This window comes from Apiospora kogelbergensis (genome assembly GCF_038363985.1).
Source record: "Apiospora kogelbergensis strain CBS 113332 chromosome Unknown utg000001l_segment0_segment0, whole genome shotgun sequence".
In the NCBI taxonomy this organism is placed as follows: Eukaryota; Fungi; Ascomycota; class Sordariomycetes; order Amphisphaeriales; family Apiosporaceae; genus Apiospora; species Apiospora kogelbergensis.
Genome location: NW_027117418.1, coordinates 5874154 through 5893558, shown reverse-complemented (window position 1 = coordinate 5893558; position 19405 = coordinate 5874154). Strand labels below are relative to the sequence as shown.

The 19405-nt window shown below is 54.8% G+C and overlaps 9 protein-coding genes across 9 annotated transcripts; 5 read left to right on the top strand and 4 right to left on the bottom strand.

The window, feature by feature from the left end:
• Positions 1–139: 139 nt before the first annotated feature.
• Positions 140–532, top strand: PG998_001895 (uncharacterized protein; the record flags this gene model as incomplete). The annotated part of the gene is made up of 1 exon (XM_066868713.1): positions 140–532. One exon carries the CDS (start codon positions 140–142, stop codon positions 530–532), a length of 393 nt encoding a protein of 130 aa, XP_066737128.1.
• Positions 533–619: 87 nt separating this feature from the next.
• On the top strand, positions 620–2086 carry PG998_001894 (cytochrome P450; the record flags this gene model as incomplete). Its single annotated transcript, XM_066868712.1, has 1 exon — positions 620–2086. The coding sequence occupies one exon, from the start codon at positions 620–622 to the stop codon at positions 2084–2086; it is 1467 nt and encodes a 488-aa protein (XP_066737127.1).
• Positions 2087–2273: 187 nt separating this feature from the next.
• PG998_001893 (uncharacterized protein) lies at positions 2274–3516 on the bottom strand (the record flags this gene model as incomplete). Its single annotated transcript, XM_066868711.1, has 3 exons — positions 2274–2502; positions 2636–2926; positions 3098–3516. The coding sequence occupies 3 exons, from the start codon at positions 3514–3516 to the stop codon at positions 2274–2276; spliced, it is 939 nt and encodes a 312-aa protein (XP_066737126.1).
• A 2507-nt stretch (positions 3517–6023) lies between these two features.
• Positions 6024–7869, top strand: PG998_001892 (uncharacterized protein; the record flags this gene model as incomplete). The annotated part of the gene is made up of 4 exons (XM_066868710.1): positions 6024–6301; positions 6354–7267; positions 7327–7473; positions 7532–7869. The coding sequence occupies 4 exons, from the start codon at positions 6024–6026 to the stop codon at positions 7867–7869; spliced, it is 1677 nt and encodes a 558-aa protein (XP_066737125.1).
• A 1013-nt stretch (positions 7870–8882) lies between these two features.
• On the bottom strand, positions 8883–9960 carry PG998_001891 (60S ribosomal protein uL29). Its single transcript, XM_066868709.1, has 3 exons — positions 9805–9960; positions 9149–9514; positions 8883–9031 (listed from the first exon to the last, which is right to left on the bottom strand). Exons 1-3 carry the CDS (start codon positions 9805–9807, stop codon positions 9020–9022), a joined length of 381 nt encoding a protein of 126 aa, XP_066737124.1. The 5' UTR covers positions 9808–9960; the 3' UTR covers positions 8883–9019.
• A 641-nt stretch (positions 9961–10601) lies between these two features.
• PG998_001890 (vesicle transport v-snare protein) lies at positions 10602–11352 on the top strand (the record flags this gene model as incomplete). Its single annotated transcript, XM_066868708.1, has 2 exons — positions 10602–10670; positions 10741–11352. 2 exons carry the CDS (start codon positions 10602–10604, stop codon positions 11350–11352), a joined length of 681 nt encoding a protein of 226 aa, XP_066737123.1.
• Positions 11353–11785: 433 nt separating this feature from the next.
• Positions 11786–13078, bottom strand: PG998_001889 (uncharacterized protein; the record flags this gene model as incomplete). Its single annotated transcript, XM_066868707.1, has 3 exons — positions 11786–12401; positions 12481–12784; positions 13042–13078. 3 exons carry the CDS (start codon positions 13076–13078, stop codon positions 11786–11788), a joined length of 957 nt encoding a protein of 318 aa, XP_066737122.1.
• A 373-nt stretch (positions 13079–13451) lies between these two features.
• PG998_001888 (Lipoamide acyltransferase component of branched-chain alpha-keto acid dehydrogenase complex) lies at positions 13452–15068 on the top strand (the record flags this gene model as incomplete). Its single annotated transcript, XM_066868706.1, has 3 exons — positions 13452–13623; positions 13709–14120; positions 14165–15068. The coding sequence occupies 3 exons, from the start codon at positions 13452–13454 to the stop codon at positions 15066–15068; spliced, it is 1488 nt and encodes a 495-aa protein (XP_066737121.1).
• A 1785-nt stretch (positions 15069–16853) lies between these two features.
• PG998_001887 (thermoresistant gluconokinase) lies at positions 16854–17619 on the bottom strand (the record flags this gene model as incomplete). The annotated part of the gene is made up of 2 exons (XM_066868705.1): positions 16854–17288; positions 17350–17619. The coding sequence occupies 2 exons, from the start codon at positions 17617–17619 to the stop codon at positions 16854–16856; spliced, it is 705 nt and encodes a 234-aa protein (XP_066737120.1).
• Between the last annotated feature and the right edge of the window lie 1786 nt (positions 17620–19405).

Below are 19405 nucleotides of genomic sequence, written 5' to 3'. Positions count from 1 at the left end.
GTAGACAGACGGCAGCGCGCCTTGTAAGTCATCATCGCCCTGCTGCCATGACGCAGCACCAACACGACAGAGGCTGTATGGACCAGATGGACCAGACGAACTATTCAGGGCCCTCTGGCACACACACTAGCGGGTGGGTATGCTACGTGGGGGCTCTCCCAGCTCCGAGGACTGCTACCCTAGGATTGCATGCATCGCTCATTTCACCTCTTCTGCTGGCTACTCTAATCTCTCACCAGAGGAAGAGGATGCTTGTTTTATCTCTATTCTCAACAGCAACAGCCTAACACAACAAGCTTCACGGGACCTCCATTCGTTAGCCGTTCGGAACGATATGGCACTGGCTTGGCGCCCCTTCACGGCGGCGACTGCTGTCGTTGCCTATACACTAGTGTCACGCCAGGCAGAATGGTCTTCTTCGAGATTCGTCAAGATATTCTGCGGCCTTGAGCTCTCCGCTGTCTTCCTCTGGGTTGTCTGGACCATTCTTCTCTACCCCAAGTTCTTCTCGCCACTGCGTCATCTCCCCTAGCCCCCGGGGGCTCGTTCTGGAATGGCCATTTCACCGAGATATCCCAGAGCCCTACCGGTATTCCCATGAGAGGATGGTACGTTCACGATGCATGTTGTTAAACGAGCGCCGGGTGTTAACAGCTTGTTCAGGATAAACACCGTGCCAAACAACGGGCTTATCCGGTATGCGGGTATTTTCAACCAGGAGCGCATAATGCCGACGTCTCCCAAGGCACTCGCAGACGTCCTTGTCACACGGAACTATGACTTTGAAAAGCCCTCTCAGATCAGGAATTCGATAGGCCGAATCCTAGGCATAGGGGTTCTGTTGGCCGAAGGTGACCAGCACAAGGTGCAACGTCGTAACCTCATGCCTGCGTTCGCATTCCGGCATGTCAAGGACCTGTACCCGGTTTTCTGGCACAAGAGCCGCGAAGCCATTCAGGCCATGACTAGTGAAGTCACGGAGGGAGCCAAGAAGCAAGCTACCGCCCAGAAAGACACCCAACGGGAATCCGAAACGCCGAGACGGGAGGGCTGGGCTTCCTTCGAAGTCAGCGAATGGGCGTCCAGGGCTACTCTGGACATCATCGGCGTGGCCGGACTCGGTCGCGATTTCGGAGCCCTCCACAACCCTGACAACGAGCTTAGTTCACGTTATCGGGTCCTCTTTCGGCCATCGCGGCAAGCTCGCATCCTGGGCATCCTCGGACTGTTCATGCCGGCCTGGATCACTAATCGTATCCCAGTCAAGCGCAACAACGATATTGCTTTGGCTGCGAAGACCATCCGCGCCGTGTGCAGCGACCTGATCCAGGAAAAACGAGAAAAGCTGGCACGAAAGGAGCTGACAGATGTTGACATCTTGTCTGTCGCCCTTGAGTCCGGCACCTTTACGGATGCGGAACTCGTAGACCAGCTGATGACGTTCCTTGCCGCCGGTCACGAGACCACGGCTTCTGCCATGACTTGGGCCATATATATGCTCTGCCTCCACCCTGATGTCCAAACGCGTCTGCGCCAGGAGGTCCGAGAGAACCTGCCGTCCGTGGACTCGGACAGCACCGTCTCCAGTCTCGACATCGACCACCTGCCCTACCTGAACGCCGTGATCAACGAGGTCCTGCGGTACTACTCGCCTGTTCCCCTGACCATCCGTCAGCCCGTGGTCGACACCATAATCAACGGCGAACACGTGCCCAAGGGCACCCGCGTCATCATATGCCCCTGGGCCATCAACTACAGCACCGAGCTCTGGGGTGCCGACGCCAACGTCTTCAACCCGGAGAGGTGGCTCGCCACGGACGAGAACGACAAGAAGAGGGCCGGAAGCGGCGGTGCCTCGAGCAACTACGCATTCCTGACGTTTTTGCACGGACCGAGAAGCTGCATCGGGCAGGCCTTCTCCAAGGCCGAGTTCGCCTGTCTGCTGGCAGCCTGGATCGGCCGCTTCGAGTTCGAGTTGAAGAACAAGGAGGAATACGACGAGAAGAACATGCTCATCAAGGGCGGCATCACGGCAAGGCCGGCCAAGGGGCTGCATGTCCATGCTACGGTGGTAGAGGGGTGGTAAGTAAGGAGCGTAATAGAGTATATATGAAATGCAAGAGTTAAAGTGTGATGACACTTTATGTTAAACGAGTGACGCTACAGATCCAACGCACCTGACGCTTTTGATATGACTGGGGATCTAAGCGCGGTTCCTCTTCTTCGCGAAATCCAAGGGGGTTCTGGCAGGCTTCTCGATCTGGCTATTGTGCTCAGATAGCACTGGGGAAACCGTTAGGCCCGATGAGGAGCTCCGGGCAGTTGGCTATCTCCTCTCTTCTCGCCACCAGCTCATCGACATCCCAAGTCGCAAAGACCAACTTGTTCCGCAAAAACTCGGCCTCTCGGCTCGCGGCCCAGACAAGAAAATGGGCGGGCAGGTTGACTATATTTTTCACGAAAATGTTAACAGTAGCCAGGCCACTAAGTAAAGACCAGATACTACAAGAGGGGAGGGCAGAAAGGAAGTAGGGGAAAAGAAGAGGTTCTTACTATCGTCGCCCTCCCAAGCAATGCCGCTCTCCTTCGTCATCTTCTGGCCCCCCTCGGTCTCGGACACGATGCCCGGATGCACCGACAGAATGCGCAGCACCCCGGATCCGTCTCAGCCCCGATGTACTCCATCACCTTGATCGCTGCCAGCTTGCTCGCAGCATAGGCGCTCATGGGCAAGGCGCCACTGGCTGGGAACAGCGCACCCGCCGTCGAGAGCTGAATCAGAGTGGTCGGAGTCGGAGTCGCCCCCGTCAGGCCGCGGTCCTTCTTGCTGTTGGGGGCGGCAACAGAAGGTGCGGAAGTCGCATGTTGAACGACAAGGCGTGCCAGCGAGGCAGCGCCACGGACGTTGACTTCGAAGGCGCTCCACCTATATGTGGTTGGTCAGAGCCTCGACGTTATCCGTTACTTTGTTTAGTAGAGTTCGTGAGAAAATTAAAGGCATTTATTGCATAAGGCCCGTCCTAAAACGCTGGGATAAAGGGGTGGATGCCAAATAAAACGATAAGCAGAATGAAGTACACAATCAGAATTTGCCTACCAATCTTTGAAGCCGGCATTGTCAAGGGTTGCAAGCGGTTTCAACGGCCCTCCCAGAAGCCCAGCAGAGTTAATCACGATGTCCGGGGGATTACCAAATGTCCTCTCAGTCTCGACGAACACATGCTCCATCCCGGCTTCGTCCGTGACGTCGACGGCGAAAGTGAGGATTTTGGCATCGGAGCCAGGCTGCTGCTGGGCCAGCTCGGTGGCGGCGGCGCTCAGTACCTCCTCGCGGCGGCCCGTCAGGACCAGGCGGGTTGTCCCCGCGGCCAAGAAGGCGGCGGCCGTGGCTCGGCCGATCCCCGCGGACCCTCCCACGATCATGACCGTATTGGTGGTCGCGGAGAGGTGCGGCTGCCTGGGGTCGATACGCGGGTAAGGTGTGCTGTGGGTTGTGGACGTGTAGGTAAGCGACATTGTGACGGTTGTTGGTAGTTAGTGATGATGGGAGTATGTAAGTAGATGGCTTCGGGTTGCTCGGTGATGAATTGCGATGGAGACGTTGGAATACGCCTTCATTGATGGCGGTCTCCTCTCTTATACCCCTTTATTCCTCATCAGCGGCAGGGTACGCGACCTCTTCTTGCGATGGCATGCTTTGGATTATCCATCTTCCTACTCTTCTGCCCTACAGCATTGGTCATGTTACGATGTAAGCAGTGGTTGTCGTTACTTGAGCAGTGTCCCTAAGTCAGCTTGTGCGGAACCAGTTCCGTCCGTGATAGAAAGAACCAATGGGCGGCCAAGGTCTGGCTGGTTAGTTTCCCAGTCAGGATGGCTTGTAACTTGATCTTTGGGATTGGACCACAACACTTTACATGATACAAGACGCAATCCTTGTGCAAAGCATTGTTTAATTTGCTATGTGAGGCTTCTGATGAGAGCGTGCGTATTATTGCCTTCGAGGAACTGTTGAGTAGTATCCTACATAGTCCTGATGGCACGAACCCTTCAACCTCGAGGACTACCATCATCACACTACAGCGCTTGCGAATAAACCCCCCTGATAACAGGTTGCTCGGCGACAGAGCCGAGTTTGTTTTGCGAAGCTTATGAGGGCCTGGGCGACGTAACCCCCTCCCCTTTCAACAACATGTGCCGTTATGGGAAGCCGTTCGATCCGGCGATCCAATGATAAATGTATACATGTGAGTTAGATATTACGTGTTTCTATATCTCGATGGGGGAGAGGGGTTGAGAAAAAGGCCACACGCTAGAAGGCGATACGATCGGATTGACTCCTGCCACTCAAACTCTGGGAGTGATAGAAGGTGATGTTGCCTAGATAATTCTCAGGAAATGCCGGTCGCCCACCAATAGAATGCGACGCCGAGCCAACAAAAGCATAGATCTAACGATAGACCGAGGCAGAATGCGTGTAGATACAAGGCAATGCAAGCGACATGAGGCGTGTTGAATAGCCTACGAGCCCAGCCCTACGGAGAATCAACCAATTTAATGCAGAAGTCAGTTTAAAGCTGGCAGGAAGTGTGGAATCGCCCACACTACGCGGTGATGGAGCGTGGCATCTTCGGACCTTAGGCTGGTGGCTTGGAGCCTGGAGCCTGGAGCCTGTGTCTGCATGCTGTGAGTGGCATGTGTTCACGCAACGGCCCGTGGTGGCACACATCCGTGCTCGAGTCCGGTGTAGCCACCGGCCAGGCTACGGGATCTCGGCACAACGTGCTATCTCCGCCGCATTCCCATGGTGCATGGTGTCTAGGTGCATTGCGACGGCGTGGCCAAAGTCCAGGCCGGCCTCGTGGCAAGGGGTGCTGTCGGAAGCTACATGTACTTGTGGGGTGTACCTCTGTACCTCCAAGTGCAGTTAATATTGATGCTCCGGCGCAGGCTGCCAGCTGGCGCGCAGCTGTCTCTCTTCTTCTAGCCTCGAAGCCTCGAAGCCTCGCAACAGAGGCAAGAGGTGAGAGGCGAGAGGAAAGTTGGCACTTGCAAGCCTTGGTGTTAGCGGCGCCAGTTCCCACTTTTGGGGCGGCGCCTTCTATTTGCCAGCAATCGGACGCATACTAACTCTTGAACCCATTTCTTGCTGACAATGAGAACCTTGATGGCCGGCCAGCCAAGGGTGGAAAAGGCACGAAAATCACGATACCCATACCAGCGGCTGGCAGCTGGGTCGCAGACAAACACAGCAGCTCCGCAGCCCGCTGTCGAATCGTCCACTGCATCGGCCTACTGGTCCTGACTGGCTGTATGTACATCGTACTGCCCATCACTCGATTTCGTTGAATGCATCTGGCAGGCACATGCTGACACTGGACGGCAGCGCCTGCAATCAGCCGAAGCGCTTGTGATGATGCAATGGTAGAGGGGACGTCTCTTCACCGTTCAACCGTATTGCCAGCCACAAGTCACATAGACATTGAGCCATTACTTGCCCCGTGTTGTCGTTAGCTGTTGAAGAACCGGGGACTGGAGAATACACCTCAGTTCGACAAAATGGATGCTTGATGTTGTTTTTTTTCTCGGTGACGGACAAAGGTGCCCTCAAGGTTCTCATTTCTGCGGTCCCCTTTACCGTCTACCAGCCTGCCTACCTCTCATTCTCACCGGCCCGGGTTGGCAGAGTTTGGCCATTGACGCAAGTAACCCGATAACTTCCATATTCCACTGGAAAGAACCCCTCGTTGGACGCTCAGACCCAGCATACCCAGTCTTCCGTCATTGAGGCTGAAAACAAACTCGTCGTCAAACTTTGCGCCGTTTCGAAGAACCACGGCGACTACAGACATTGTTGTTTCTGTCGCTGACAACTACCGACCGGGCCGCCGTCGTCGTCGGGCCTACCCGCACAGTAACAAAAAGCAGATATAGTCCTCGCCCTGCCCGGCTTCGTCTTGTCTTGTCTCAGCAGCTGCCCCTCTACTGCTTCTGAGGATCCTACATGGCCAAGGTGTGCAAATATGAACGACCCTATAGATGTCATCGATCATTACTATGGCCTTGATTCTATGTCGGCCGACTTGAAGAGTCCCTTCGACGAGCCCAACACCACGGCTAATGACAACATGTTTGCCGCAGACGATTACTTGCTCGACTTGGGGCCCTTCAGCGGCCCTGACTTCAGCGGCGGCATCCAGCACCCCCACGACGATGGCTGCGCTATTCGTTGTCCGGAAGATTCGAACTCTTCCCTGAACTACCGAGGTGCAGCCCCCCTTGTCGTCATTATACTCCAAAGGTCGGGCGGTCTCGGTTTCGTTCCCGCCTTACCCATATGGACCCGACTCCAGCATCTATCCGGTCAACGGCCAGCTAGACCTCGAACAGATCATGGATTGGACTTCCCACGATCATAAACAAGAGTCGGATGATGGGTTCAAATTCTTCCATGGCTATGGTGCTGAAAGCTCAGGAACAGGCTGCCAAGGCATCTGTTGTCCCAGCTCGTGTACTCTGCCGCAGTGTACTGGGGCGAACCAGGATTGCACGACCGAGGACAAATGCAGCCAAATATCTTGTCTGGATAGCGACCACTGCACTCCAGCGTGCGACGATGAGGACTGTGCCGACTCAGGCTCCCCGTGCAATGACCCCAATTGCTTCGATACCGAACAGACAGCAACCCTTGGTACTATGTGGGATCACCACCAGCAATGGTGCGACTTTGATTATCTATCAACAACCCAATTCTTTCCGCATGCCCAACAGTGCAACCATACGAACACGGAACACAGCGTGGCTCTTACATTAGGACACCTTCGCGACCCTGGGCCTCAAGATCAGCCTCAAGACCCCAGCTTAATACAATTCGGATGTCCTATCTTTGGGCAGAGCGGTTCACTTGAAAAAGTTTGTGGGGTAACCCAGCCGGCCACGTCGATGCTTGAGCCGCCTCCCCTGTGTCCGGACGTTGCCAACGGCAGTCCAGATACTCTCAGAGCCAGCATACCGCCCAAGCCTGGGAAGCAAAATCCGGCTGAAAAAAGATGTGGATGGTTGATAGGGGACGTAAACCATCCCGTCACGTGCGACCGGGTATTCGAATCTTGCGAGGCTTTGCAACTACACGTGTGTGTCGACCACGTCGATGTCTTCAAGAGCAAAGACAAGTACTTGTGTCGATGGCATGATTGTACCCGGAAACGCGATGCAAGCTTTGCTTCCAAAAACAAGTTGCGACGACACGCCACTACACATACAAACTGTCAGTATATCCTCTGGAATCAGTGCTTTGTACTGTACCTGCTGCTAATATTTCCATAGTCAAGCCGTTCCAATGCAAGACATGCGGAGATGGTTTCTCGGCGCGACAGGCCTTGGAGCAACATGAGAGATGTCACTCTGGGGCGAAGCCATATCTGTGTGACCTGCCTGGCTGCGACAAGGCTTTCAAGCAAAAAAGTGCTCTTAGTATGTACACCACCCGGTCCACCACTCTCTCGCTTATCCTACTAACCTTTCACCATAGCTATGCACAAGCGCACCCACACTGGCGAAAAGCCACTCCGTTGCGACGTATGCAATAAGGCATTTGGCGAGTCCTCCAATCTATCCAAACATCGGAAGATCCATAGCCCAGGCAACAAGATGAAATGCACCGAGCCCGGCTGTGACAAGGAGTTCATCCGTGCCGACCAGCTTCGCCGCCACTTGGAGACACATGAAAAAAAGAAAGAGGCGCGGCAAAAGAAGACCAAGATTCGTAACAAGTCTGTTCCAAATGAAGATGATGCCTCGAAGGTGGCCATGGTGGCTTCGGAACAGTACCAACTCCCTTTGCCCATCATCGGGATGCCACTGGGTTGAAGACCAGGGTGCGAGCTTCACTACAACATGCGTATAAGGATACCGGGAGTAGATGGACATGTATGGTCATGACGCTACGCACACTAGTATCAAGAAGAAAAAGGAGTACAGGAGTGTTTTGGATTCGATCATGATACCCCTCACGCCAACATGGCGTCATGTCATAGCAACTAGTTGTTACAAATTTCGAATGGAGGATAAAATAAGTGGCAGTGATTATGAATATTACGAGACTACAAGTACTTTGTGACGGGGAGAGGAAGATGGGCAGGGGGCACGACAGAATTATGAAAGGTGAAGTTGGTGTATTTCGATAAACGCCTCGAAAAGTTAATGATCAAAAAGAAGTCAAACTTCAACCAGACCCTTTCAGACGTCTTAAACGTCGAGCGTTTGTTCTTGTTCTCAAATCATGTCGGGGATGCCTGCGCAACTGCTGTCGGTCTTTTTGAGGATACCGTCGCTTAACAGGCTCTCAATGGAAAGACGTGGATTTGGGAAGGTACGCGCCTGGTTGCTGCGTGAGGAGCGGGTAGCATACTCGTAGAAGTAAAGAACATTTCATCCTAGACATTTCGATCCATCATACAGGAGATAGCCAAATACTCATACTATGACATCATCGTCGATTATGTAGCGCTTCATCTCGAAGAAGACCATGGGAATAAGGGGGCCTCGTCACCGACGTCTAGTAGCCACGACAGAATTTACCATAACAGTTTTGCCCATTTCCAACTCCAGTACCAACAGAAGGCATCACCTCGGCATGTATCGACCAGAGTAGGGTGTCGTGACAGTGTCGAGAGCATGAGTTCGTACAGCAGGCTGTTGGCGGTCACGAGTCGAAAAGGCATCGTAACACGGCCAGCGGAACATCTTTCATAACGCAAATGAATGCGCAATTCATTGTGCAGCTATAATTTTGCTGCGTAGAATCGACCTCATAACACCGTGACCATTGTTTGATGAACCGAAAAGCCGTGTGATGCCATGCAAAGATCAGATATTCCCTTTTATCGAGGACAAGGATACAAATCGTGTTCCTCGTTTGCCTCGTAAGATTCATCTATAGCCGGCCGCGCCTCCATCACCTAGCACGTACAAGCATCAGAATTCCCCATCGCTACCGTTTTACCCCAAAGTCATTCGTTTATGCGGAGGCCTGGAGTTTGTCAAGTTAGCCCATTTGTCCCGACCCACTGACAAAATCTTTGCGGATACCAGAGATCTCGGCGATCCAGAAGAGAGGGAGAAAAAGAGGAAAAGGGTGACCACATACCTTGACGGCGTACTTGCGTTGAGGGAAGTGCGTGTTGCGCTTCTTGGTCTTCTCCAGCTGGGCGTTCTTCTCCTCGGGTGACAACCGGCGACGGATGGCACGGGTCTGCTTAGCGCGGAGGTTGAGAGGCAGGTACTTCTTGTTCTTGTAGAAGAGGCGGAGCTGGTTGCGTTGCTTGATGTTGATGACGGTCAAGACGCGGGCGATCGACTTGCGGAGATCGTGGATGCGGTTGAGCTTGGTGCCGGAGGAGGCGATCTTCTGGATGCGCAGCTGGCCCAGCTCAGTCTTGAGCTCACCGAGCTGCTTGACGAGCTCGTCCTTGTTCTTGGACCACAGGGTACCGGCCTTAACCTTGGAGGTAGACTGCAAGTAGAGAAAACATGTTGGTTAGCCCCACGATGCTCCCGTACGACATGGAATCCCAGATGTTGTTTCTTGTTTCATCGGTAGATATGGTGATGGGTTTTGGGTGGTGGTGCGAGCGAGGTGTCAAGTTGTGTGGTTTGACAGCGCCCCGTGAAAACCGGGACAGCCAAGTCGAATTTGATCTTCCATCTTTGTCGTCGGAGCTGGACTGGCCTGATTGTATTGCGCGAGGAATTCGTGAAACAAGAGGGACGGATGGAGGAGGGCAAAAACGATAATTGACTTACCATTTTGAGTCGTCGCTGCTGGAGTTAGTTGACAAAGGACTGAGGTTGTTGCTGTGATGCAGGAATTGACGGTCTCCTCCTCGTCGGTTGGATTTCAGATTGACGATTCCTCCTAGTTCGAATAGAAAAAAATCGGGGGTCAGCCAATTCGGGCGCTGGGGGGGCCGGCCAAATTGTGCTTTCTGGTGTGGAAAACGAACTTAGGGTTGTGTGTGTGCTCGCAGGTGGGAGAGCCGATTGGTTTAGTAATCTATCTGGTATCTGGTATCTGGTATCTGGTATCGCCTGCGCCACAGCTAATCGCAAAGCCACACACAGCAGGCCGACTAGTCGACACCTCCATGTATGTTTCGTCTTCCGTCGGCGTTGCGGCGTGTCAATGCTACCGAAAGTCCATGCACTCACTACGCAACCCCCGAGCGAGTGATGTCTGGGTCTACTCCGTACTGACCGTACTGACCGTCCTGACTGACTATTGATTCCGTCCGGATGGACCGCTTGCTTGATCCATCAACTACTTCACTACCCTTGCTGCCACTCCCAAATAGTCGGCCGGAACTGAGCTTCGACGTGGACATTGGATGAATGAGAAATAGCGACCGCGTTTCAATGTCCCCATTATCCACGCCCAACTAGTACAGACCTACCAAATCTACAACCGCATTATCCACACTTGGCCTTTGGCAGTACGAGTCGACGCACGTGAACCCGACCAGACCGGCATCCATGTCATTGACTAGACCAGTGCAGCCTTGGAGTAACTGAGCATCCGTTGATCGAATTCCGCCACTTGCACAATGTCGTCTGCGGCAGGAAACCCGGGCTGGGCCCAGTTGCGACAGCAAGCTCGGGCATTAGAGTCACAAGTAAGAAAGGCCAGGGAGATGGCCTCCTATTCTCGAGGGAACATGCCATGTGCTGACACGAGATTCGCAGACGGAAACCCTCTTCCACACCTACTCGCAGTACGCCCAAGTCTCCAACATACCGCCCAAGCCGACCCCCGAGGAGCGCGAGACGGAGGCGAAGCTGGAGGAGGTGATTGAGCGGCGCGAGGGCGTGGTGGTCCAGCTGGCGCGGCTGCTGGACTCGGAAATGGGCGCCTCGGCCCTGAAACAGAACAACCTGTCGCTTCTGCGGGAGAAGCTCACGGAGCACCGGCGGGACCTGGGTCGGCTGCGCTCGAACCTGGCCGAGGCCCGCAACCGCGCCAACCTGCTGTCCAACGTGCGCTCCGACATCGATGCCTACCACGCCAGCAACCCCGAGGCCGCCGAGGCCGAGTACATGCTCGACGAGCGCGCCCGCGTCGACAATAGCCACAACATGGTCGACAGTGTTCTGAGCCAGGCCTACGCCACCCAGGAGAGCTTCCACCTGCAGCGCGAGACCTTTGCCAACATCAACCGCCGCATCACCCTGGCCGCCAGCCAGGTCCCTGGGCTCAATTCCCTCATCGGCAAGATCTCGGCCCGGAAGCGAAGGGACGGCATCATTATGGGATCCTTTATTGCATTCTGCTTCCTGGTGTTCTGGTTCGCTCTGTAACGAAAGGGGCGGGTGTCGGGTGGGGCTACAGGTGATGACCGCGAAGAAGAAGAAAAAAACATTGATAGCTCCTGGCCTTACGGTTTGCATAGGATATTGGCGTGGCATGGCGTTCCGGTTCATAACGGCAACAAGGCCGTATGTAGTGTAGGCTGTAAAGGCAGCAGGATACAGCTGGGTTCTTTCCACCAGCCTCTGTATATTGATTAAACTTGAAGTCGTTGCCTAAAGCAGATGAGCGTGCTGTTTTGACAAGTATACTTAGGCACCTATTTTTCCTCATGGTGACCTGCCTCGGGCTGTGTGTGTATGGGAAGCTGCGTGTCTTTTACTATGAGAACATGTAGCTAGTAATGTGGTGGCTGGACATAATTGTAGTACACAATCTCTTTTTATACATTGATTGCTTCGACTTGGCGGCTGGCTAGGATCTTCAAGCCTTCTTCCTCTCCTCGTCGATTAACCGCTGCAGTCCCTTGGCCAGACCGTCTCGCTCCTCATCGTTGGCCTCACCACTGCCGGCCCAGCGGATCCGGCAAAGGCTGTCGACCAAGTACACGTAGCCGACCTTGCCGTTCAGCAGGCCAACGTTCTCGCGGATCTCGTCCGAGAGCGGGTTCTTTACGATAAAGTACTTGCCCCAGTTGGCCTCGCCCACCTGCTTGCGGATGCCGCCCAGGAACAGGCGGATGAGCATGTGCTTGAGCCCGTCCGACTCGACGTTGACACTCACGTGCTGAGCCACGTCGAGGTTCTCCTCGAGCAGCTTCGCCAAGGCCGGGTTCTGCGCGGCGCCGGCAAACGACTTGGCCTGGTTGTCGGCCCAGGTGCCGCTGAAGATGGAGATGACCGACGTCTTGCCCGCCAGCGTCGGCGTCGTGTCGCGCTCGGGGCTGCCGCGGCCCTTGAGCAGCGTCCGGCCGTACAGGTTCGGAAAGTAGAGCGAGACGTCGCCTTTGAAGAGACGCGGCGGCGGATAGAAAGTCTTGCCCTTCTGGAATTGCAGGTTGCCCCAGTCGCGGAAATAAGGTCGTCGGAACTTTTCTTTCCTGTACAGGATCGACGGTTAGCCTACATCTCGGTTGCCACGAGGACGCTTTGTAGCGGATCGGGTTGGTGGTCACATACAGCTCTTCTCTCCTTGACAAATGCTGGGACCAGCGTGCCGAGCTGGACATGGTCGAGAAGTCCTTGCGACGCTGGTTCCAGGTCCTTTCGTCGATGCCCGTGTTCTGCCCCTCTTCCGGGGGGTACGGCATGCCGATCGGGCGGCTCAGCGGGACAGGCGTAAACTCTTCGACGCGCTTGCCATATCCTCGAGGGGCAGCGGCGAGCTGCTCCGAAGGCGGCGGGACGACTTGCCTCGGGGAGCCTGTGCGGCGGCGGCGGCAGCTGCTTTGGAGGGGCTGCTCGTCGTGGGGAGGCGCCTTTCCTGGCGGCGGGCTGTCCTGCTGCAAGCCACCGGTACGACGTGCTGAAGGAGCGGCTTTGGCACAGGCGGCAGAGCAATCGCGGCCGGGGCACGAAGGACATGGCTCGGTTGTTCAGCATCTCATGCGACGGGGCCGTGGACTTTGCGGGAGGGCAATTGGCAATTTGCACATCCAGAGATGGAGCTGTTATCGGACCCGACGACTGCGACTGCGACTACGACAACGCTAAGATAAAGCTGTAGTAGCCTGTACGTACCGGATTGCCTGCCCCTGCACTCTGCCAATCCCGCCATGCTCTCTCTGCATGTAGCAAATACCGAGGTCTTGCCAAACAGCATGGATATGCATGGATATATCAAGCAAGCCCCAGTAACTAAGCCGAACCCCTAACGTCACAGGCCACGACACGACCAGGCCGAACACGAACAGTGCGCCGGCTCACAGCGGCAAACCCCAGATTCGGCTAACTGCGGCCCTCGCGGGGGGTTGGCTTGACTTTCCCCAGGGCGGCCGCCAATTCGGTATTCAATTACGCCGCCGAGAGGGATAGGGCAATGCCTTGAGAGCATGCAAGCAATTTCTGGTTCGCTTTTTCTTTTCTCTCCCTTTCCCTGCAAGACTATGTAGAGGACGTATAGAGCAGAATCTCTCGGATATATACACGCAATGTTTCTCCAGCAAAGTTCCCGCGCGGTCCGCCGGCAATGGCACTTATACAAACGTCTGAACCAGGCCGTCGTCTGTGGTGCTTACGGCCAGCACCAGCACCCGTGGGCCAAGTGTTTCCATTCCACGAGGCAGATGCGAGTCGTAAAGCCTGTGTTGCTCGCAGATATCGGTGAAGGCAGGTCGTCCTCTGTTTGTCCCTTGTCCCATCACCCCACCGTCATTGGATGTCCCACTTACACGCACTCTTTGCACAGGCATCGTGGAATGCGAGATCATTCAATGGTTTGTCGAGCCCGAAGCCCGCGTCGAGGAGTTCTCCCCACTCTGCGAAGTCCAGAGCGACAAAGCCTCGGTCGAAATCACCAGTCGATTCAGCGGCGTCGTCAAAAAGCTACACTATGAGGCGGGCGACATGGCCAAGGTCGGCAAGCCGTTCGTGGATATCGACATCCAGGGCGACGCCAAGAAAGAAGACCTAGAAGCATTGACGGTCCCCGAGCCTTCGCGGCGAGAAGAAGCGGGCGCGTCGTTGCAGCTGGATGAAGAACTAAAGGCCGGTCGGCCTTCCGAAGACCAAAATGCAGCAGCCCCGGCGCCCACGGAGGCGTCGTTGATCAAGGGCAATGGCCAGGCCAGGCTGTCCAAAAACAATGGCACGTACGGCTCGTTAGCAACGCCGGCGGTGCGCCATCTCTCCAAGGAGTTAACAGTGGATATTACCGAGATACGGGGACCGGCAAGGATGGGCGCGTGCTGAAAGAAGACGTCTATAAGTTCGCAGAAGACCGCGACACCTCTCGTATCAGTTCGGCAGCAGGAGGGGCAGCGCCCTCCAACCCAGCATCGCCTGCCTTCTCCTATCCCCAAACAACGGCAGATAACGCGCAAATAGAGACACCCACCCCGCTCACCAATGTGCAGGCGCAAATGTTCAAAGCCATGACGCGCTCCCTGAGCATACCGCATTTCATCTACGCCGACGAGATCGACTTCTCGCGGCTGCACAGCCTGCGCGGCCGCCTGAACGCGACTCTGGCCAAGGAAAAGGGCGACTTGGCCAAAGTTTCCTACCTGCCTTTCATCATCAAGGCCGTCTCCATGGCTCTGTACCAGTATCCCATTCTCAATGCCCGGGTCGATGTCGACAGCGACACGGACAAGCCGAATCTCGTGATGCGCAGCCAGCACAACATCGGCATTGCCATGGACACGCCGGCGGGCCTGCTCGTGCCCGTCCTCAAGAACGTCGGGTCCATGAACGTGTACTCGATAGCCGCCGAGCTAGCGCGGCTGCAGAGCCTCGCGACCACGGGCAAGCTCTCGGTCCTAGACCTCAGCGGCGGCACCATCACCGTCTCCAACATCGGTAATATCGGCGGCACCTACCTGGCTCCCGTCATCGTTGACAAAGCCGTCGCCATCCTAGGTGTGGGTCGTATGCGCGAGGTGCCCGGCTTCGACGATGGATCCGATGCCGTGGTCAGGAGGCAGATCTGCAACTTCAGCTGGAGCGCTGACCACCGTGTCGTCGATGGTGCGACCATGGCCCGGGCCGCCGAAGTGGTCAGGCGGTTGGTCGAACAGCCGGATCAGATGATTCTGCATCTTCGGTAAAAGAAAGCTCATCTCGTCATGATACCGACCGACTGTTAATTCCCTCCCTTCCTCCTTCTTCCGATTTTTGACGCTCACTTCCGACACTTATTACAAGAGACAGGATGAAAGCGCACGTACTGCGATTGTGGCGTCCAGTGCAGTGTCACATTCGATGCTACGAGGTAGCAGGGGGCGACACCACATACAAATACTGCACGCCCTCCTGCAAAGAGCGCGCCGTGCGTTTGCAAACGCGGGGATGATCTGATCCAATCTGATCTGTCTGGCTTGGGTTCTTCATAATAGGCAGTATGCACAATGAGTCGAGGAGCCTTCAAAACTGGGAAACTGGATGCATCAAACGAGGGGATGAGGGGGCCCCATCGAGCGGGCGCGAAACCGAAAGAGGGTGTGGTGGTTACATGGACGCCGAGCATATGCGACGCTCAATTCACGGAAGGGCGGCGTCTCTACAGTTTCCCGTATACTATTACCATTATAGTCATAGACAAAATGGCGACTTTGGACTTCCTATCCGTGTCTACATACCTGTATGAGTGTGTGTGGTCGTTCCCCTTTATGACGTGTAGCCTGGCGCATACATACGCACTACAAGCGTAGCGATGTAAACAAGGACAGTGCCCAACCACGCAAGCATATCATTCTACATATATTCACCATCTCTTGTGCAAATCCGGCATCTTGGCCAGGTTGGGGCATCTGTACGAGTAGACAAACATGGTTAGGGGTAACTCATGAGAGCGAGAGTGGACGGATGACGGCTCGCCGAGCGTACTCACATATATGCCCCCTGCATGCCCAGTCTACACCGGTTGAAAACCAGAAAAAAAGTGTGACCCAGTACAGGTTGTTGTACGTAGGATTGCTGCTAGGGTTGACGGGCGCGCGGTACCGAACTTGCTGAGCCTGCATTTTGCGCGCTTAGTTACACACACACACATATACTATAACGGGTTAATGCATGGATGGATACCTGCTACCTCGCCGTATACTGCACCGGGTTCAAGGTCCGCTGCTTCTCTATTGGCCTCCCGTCTCTAGTGAGGGACATACTTCATGCACTTCAGAACACTTGAAATATCGGGCTAGCACACCAAGAACTTGGGGGCGGCACAGTTTGTTGTTGTGAATGGATATCAATTGTCCTCATGACTAATATGGAAGATGCTTGCAGCATTCATTGCACGCCTTCCTTCACATCTTCACCGGCATGTCTAACCTTTGATAGGGAGAAGAGTTGATCAGAAGCGGAAGGGCAATGCCATTCGGGGTTTGCTCTGCAGACGCAAACCCACCAACCCGATGACGGGGTACAAGTCGCCGTGGGAATTCGCTCACTGCGTGGCGCCGCCCGTGTGTCATTGGTGCGGAAAATGAACTTGGAAAGAAAAAGAACCACTCTAGCCTCCACTCCCAAAAGGCAAAAATCGCCCTGGGCAAATCCAAACCGAAATCCATGAACGCCTGGTATGCCATGTTGGGGCCCGGAGCGCCGTGCAGGTTGCCAGTCGTGTATGCTGTTCGTATCCGTCCCTCAACCGCTGAACCTAAAGAGAGAAGGACCAAAAGAAGAAGAAAAAAGAGAGAAAAAAAAGAGGCGCAAGTCCACCGACTCCTGCCCCGGGGTTTCTAGCTGTCCAGAACGCCGGCTAAACATTGCCCCTGGGCTGACTTGGAGATGCACCAGTCGTACAGGGTAGTGGAGTTGGGCAGTCGTTCCCGCAGTAGTTCCCTTGTACCCATGCTATCTCTGTCTGTACTCATGCAGGAGAAGGTGTTGCTTTATGCAGCCTCGTCGATTGTGTGTAGCACCTTGTCTAACGTTTCCCGCTGCACTTCTGCCATGCTCTGACTCACGTCTATGCTGATCACGTCCGTTTCTTCAGCACTCGGTGGCTCGAGTATCTTGAATTGGCTTTCGACCATGCCCGCACCAAAGTAATGGCCTTGACGGGCTGCTACTCGTTGCTGCAGCACATCCGCAGGAGCGTGCAGGTAGATGAAATGTAATAAGACATCATGCGAATAGTAGGGCGCAACTCGAATGACGTCGCGGTATTTGCGCTTCAACGCGGAGCATGTCAGGACTACACTCTCGTTGCCCTTGGACAGCTGCCGCAGCGACTCCTCGCGTAATAGCGTGAGCCAGTCCCATCGATCAGCGTCCGTGAGCGGGATGCCATTTCGCATCTTGTCAACATTCGCTGGAGGGTGAAACTGCGCCACTCGTGTTAGCAATGCGCCTGGTGGGTGTTTTCAGTTATTGAGCGCAGCCTACCTCGTCTCCCTCTATGTATGGCACACTGAGGGTTTCTGCGATGTGCTGCGCAACAGTGCTCTTGCCACAGCCGGCAGGACCCGTGACCAGCCAGATGTGATGGTGTCTTGGCGCAGGCCTGCCATTGCTAGCAGCATTTGATACGTTAGGCGTCATAATTGTGTTCAGTGGCTTCGGGTCGGCTCCCAAAGAGTTCATGTCAGAAGCCATGTTCGAAGGAGCAGGTGTGGGGGCACCATTCAGTGATATCTTATGGTCGTAGGAAAGCATCGTGCCACAGGGATCAAGACCTGACGAGAGTGTGTAAGAGTATGCGTGTCTTGATATATTATCCGGAGCATGTGCTGCCAACACAATCGGTGTACTAGCAAACGCCTGCCAAGCCAAGGAGGGAGCTATTGGGTAAGCTCGGTGTAGGTAGCCAGGGCCAAAGATGTTATCCAATGAGCAGCAAAGAGGGAAGCAATGGCTAGGCGGGGTTTTCTGTAAGGTAAGACAGGAGTGGTTCGGCGTGCGTGCAGCTTTTGGGTTCACATAAACGAAGAAGGGCAGACTGGGCAGACTGTTTGAATAAAAGGAAAAAGGAGAAACGGGAGGAAACTTCGCGGTAATATGAGTTTGGGCAACCAGAGGGTGGAGCTAAGAGGACGCAAGGATGCTTGCTGTTGTATGTATAGTTGATGTCAGAACCTAACAGCCGGTTCTTCCCCAGCAAGCTCTCCTTAGCCCCTGGGTGGATGGCCAATTTTTTTTTGCGGGAGAAATGGAATACGGAGAATGGAGGGTGTGTGTGTGTGTGCCGCTAGATGTTGCTAGAAAAGCGTCCCCCATGGGCGGCGGTCCGCAGAGTAGTAGTGGCAGCGTACCTGGAACTACCAGCTCCGCCAGATTTGTTGGGTTTGGTCGGTCGGTCAAAGGTTTGCTGGGAAAAGAAGAGGCCAAGAGGCCTTAGGCCTCCGAGCCTGACCGGAAGCCTGGTGCTGCTGGCAGGTGGGAAAGGCACCTTGTTCGACTAGTGCTATGCACGTCAAAGGGCTATTGCCAGGGTCTACGGGCGAATCAGATGGACGGGCAAGACAGCAGCTGGCCAAGTACAGAGTTTCTGCGTATCAAGGGGAAGGGGGTCAGGTATTACAGCATGACATGACGGCATCCTTCCCGGTAGGATCGTCTCAAAATTAAACCCGGCCCCGTGTTGCCGCCTGCGCACACTCTGGACTCCATCAAGTGGGCTTCTGCTAGCAGGCACACCAGCGCGACTGGGTTGTGGGATGCAAGCCAGCCGAACTCCAAAGCCGCGGCTTACGTCGTGCATATGCTGGCCAGTGACAATTGACCACGAATGGGCAATGTAAAGTAAGCACTTGGGCTGAGGTCGAGAAGAGCTTTTGCCGTTGCGCCTGCTGACTAGATATCCCAAGTTGGATGGAGTCGAGGGCGTAGGGAAGCATCGGTTCAATGTGCGGTGGAGGTAGATGACCAGGATCCCATCGTTAACCACATAAAACATGCCATGGGGGGCAGGTTTCTGGAATTCTTCGAATGGGACGGATTTCCCGGGCAGGCCAGCGGGCAACACTCCGACGGAGTCTGGGAGTCTGGGAGTCTGGGAGGTCTGGGAGGCTTGAGGAGACTGGCACCTACTAGGTGACCAACCGACCCTAGCGTGAGTTCCCAATAAGCCGATGCCCGATGGAGATTCCGACAATTGGAATCAGGATTGGGCATGCATGTAGATTGATTTGGGGGTTGCGTGGGGGGAGAACCCCGTAATATGACAGCCGATGTATGATCGACTAGAGAGAGAGAGAGGGGGGGTCAACCGAATATGTAAGAGTCGATTACAGCCTGACAGCCGGACTGCGTGCCTCTGCGGACACCCTGATCTGGTCGAAGACACATTCAGCACCCAGACAGACCAGTAGACAGACCTCGACCAGGTCTCATGAGTTCTGTTTTGCAGTGGAGGACAAAACGTGGTCGGTGGGGGAGCTGGATTAGTGGACATGATGTGCACGCCTAAATTAGCTAGATTCCACGTCCCCCTACCCTGTAG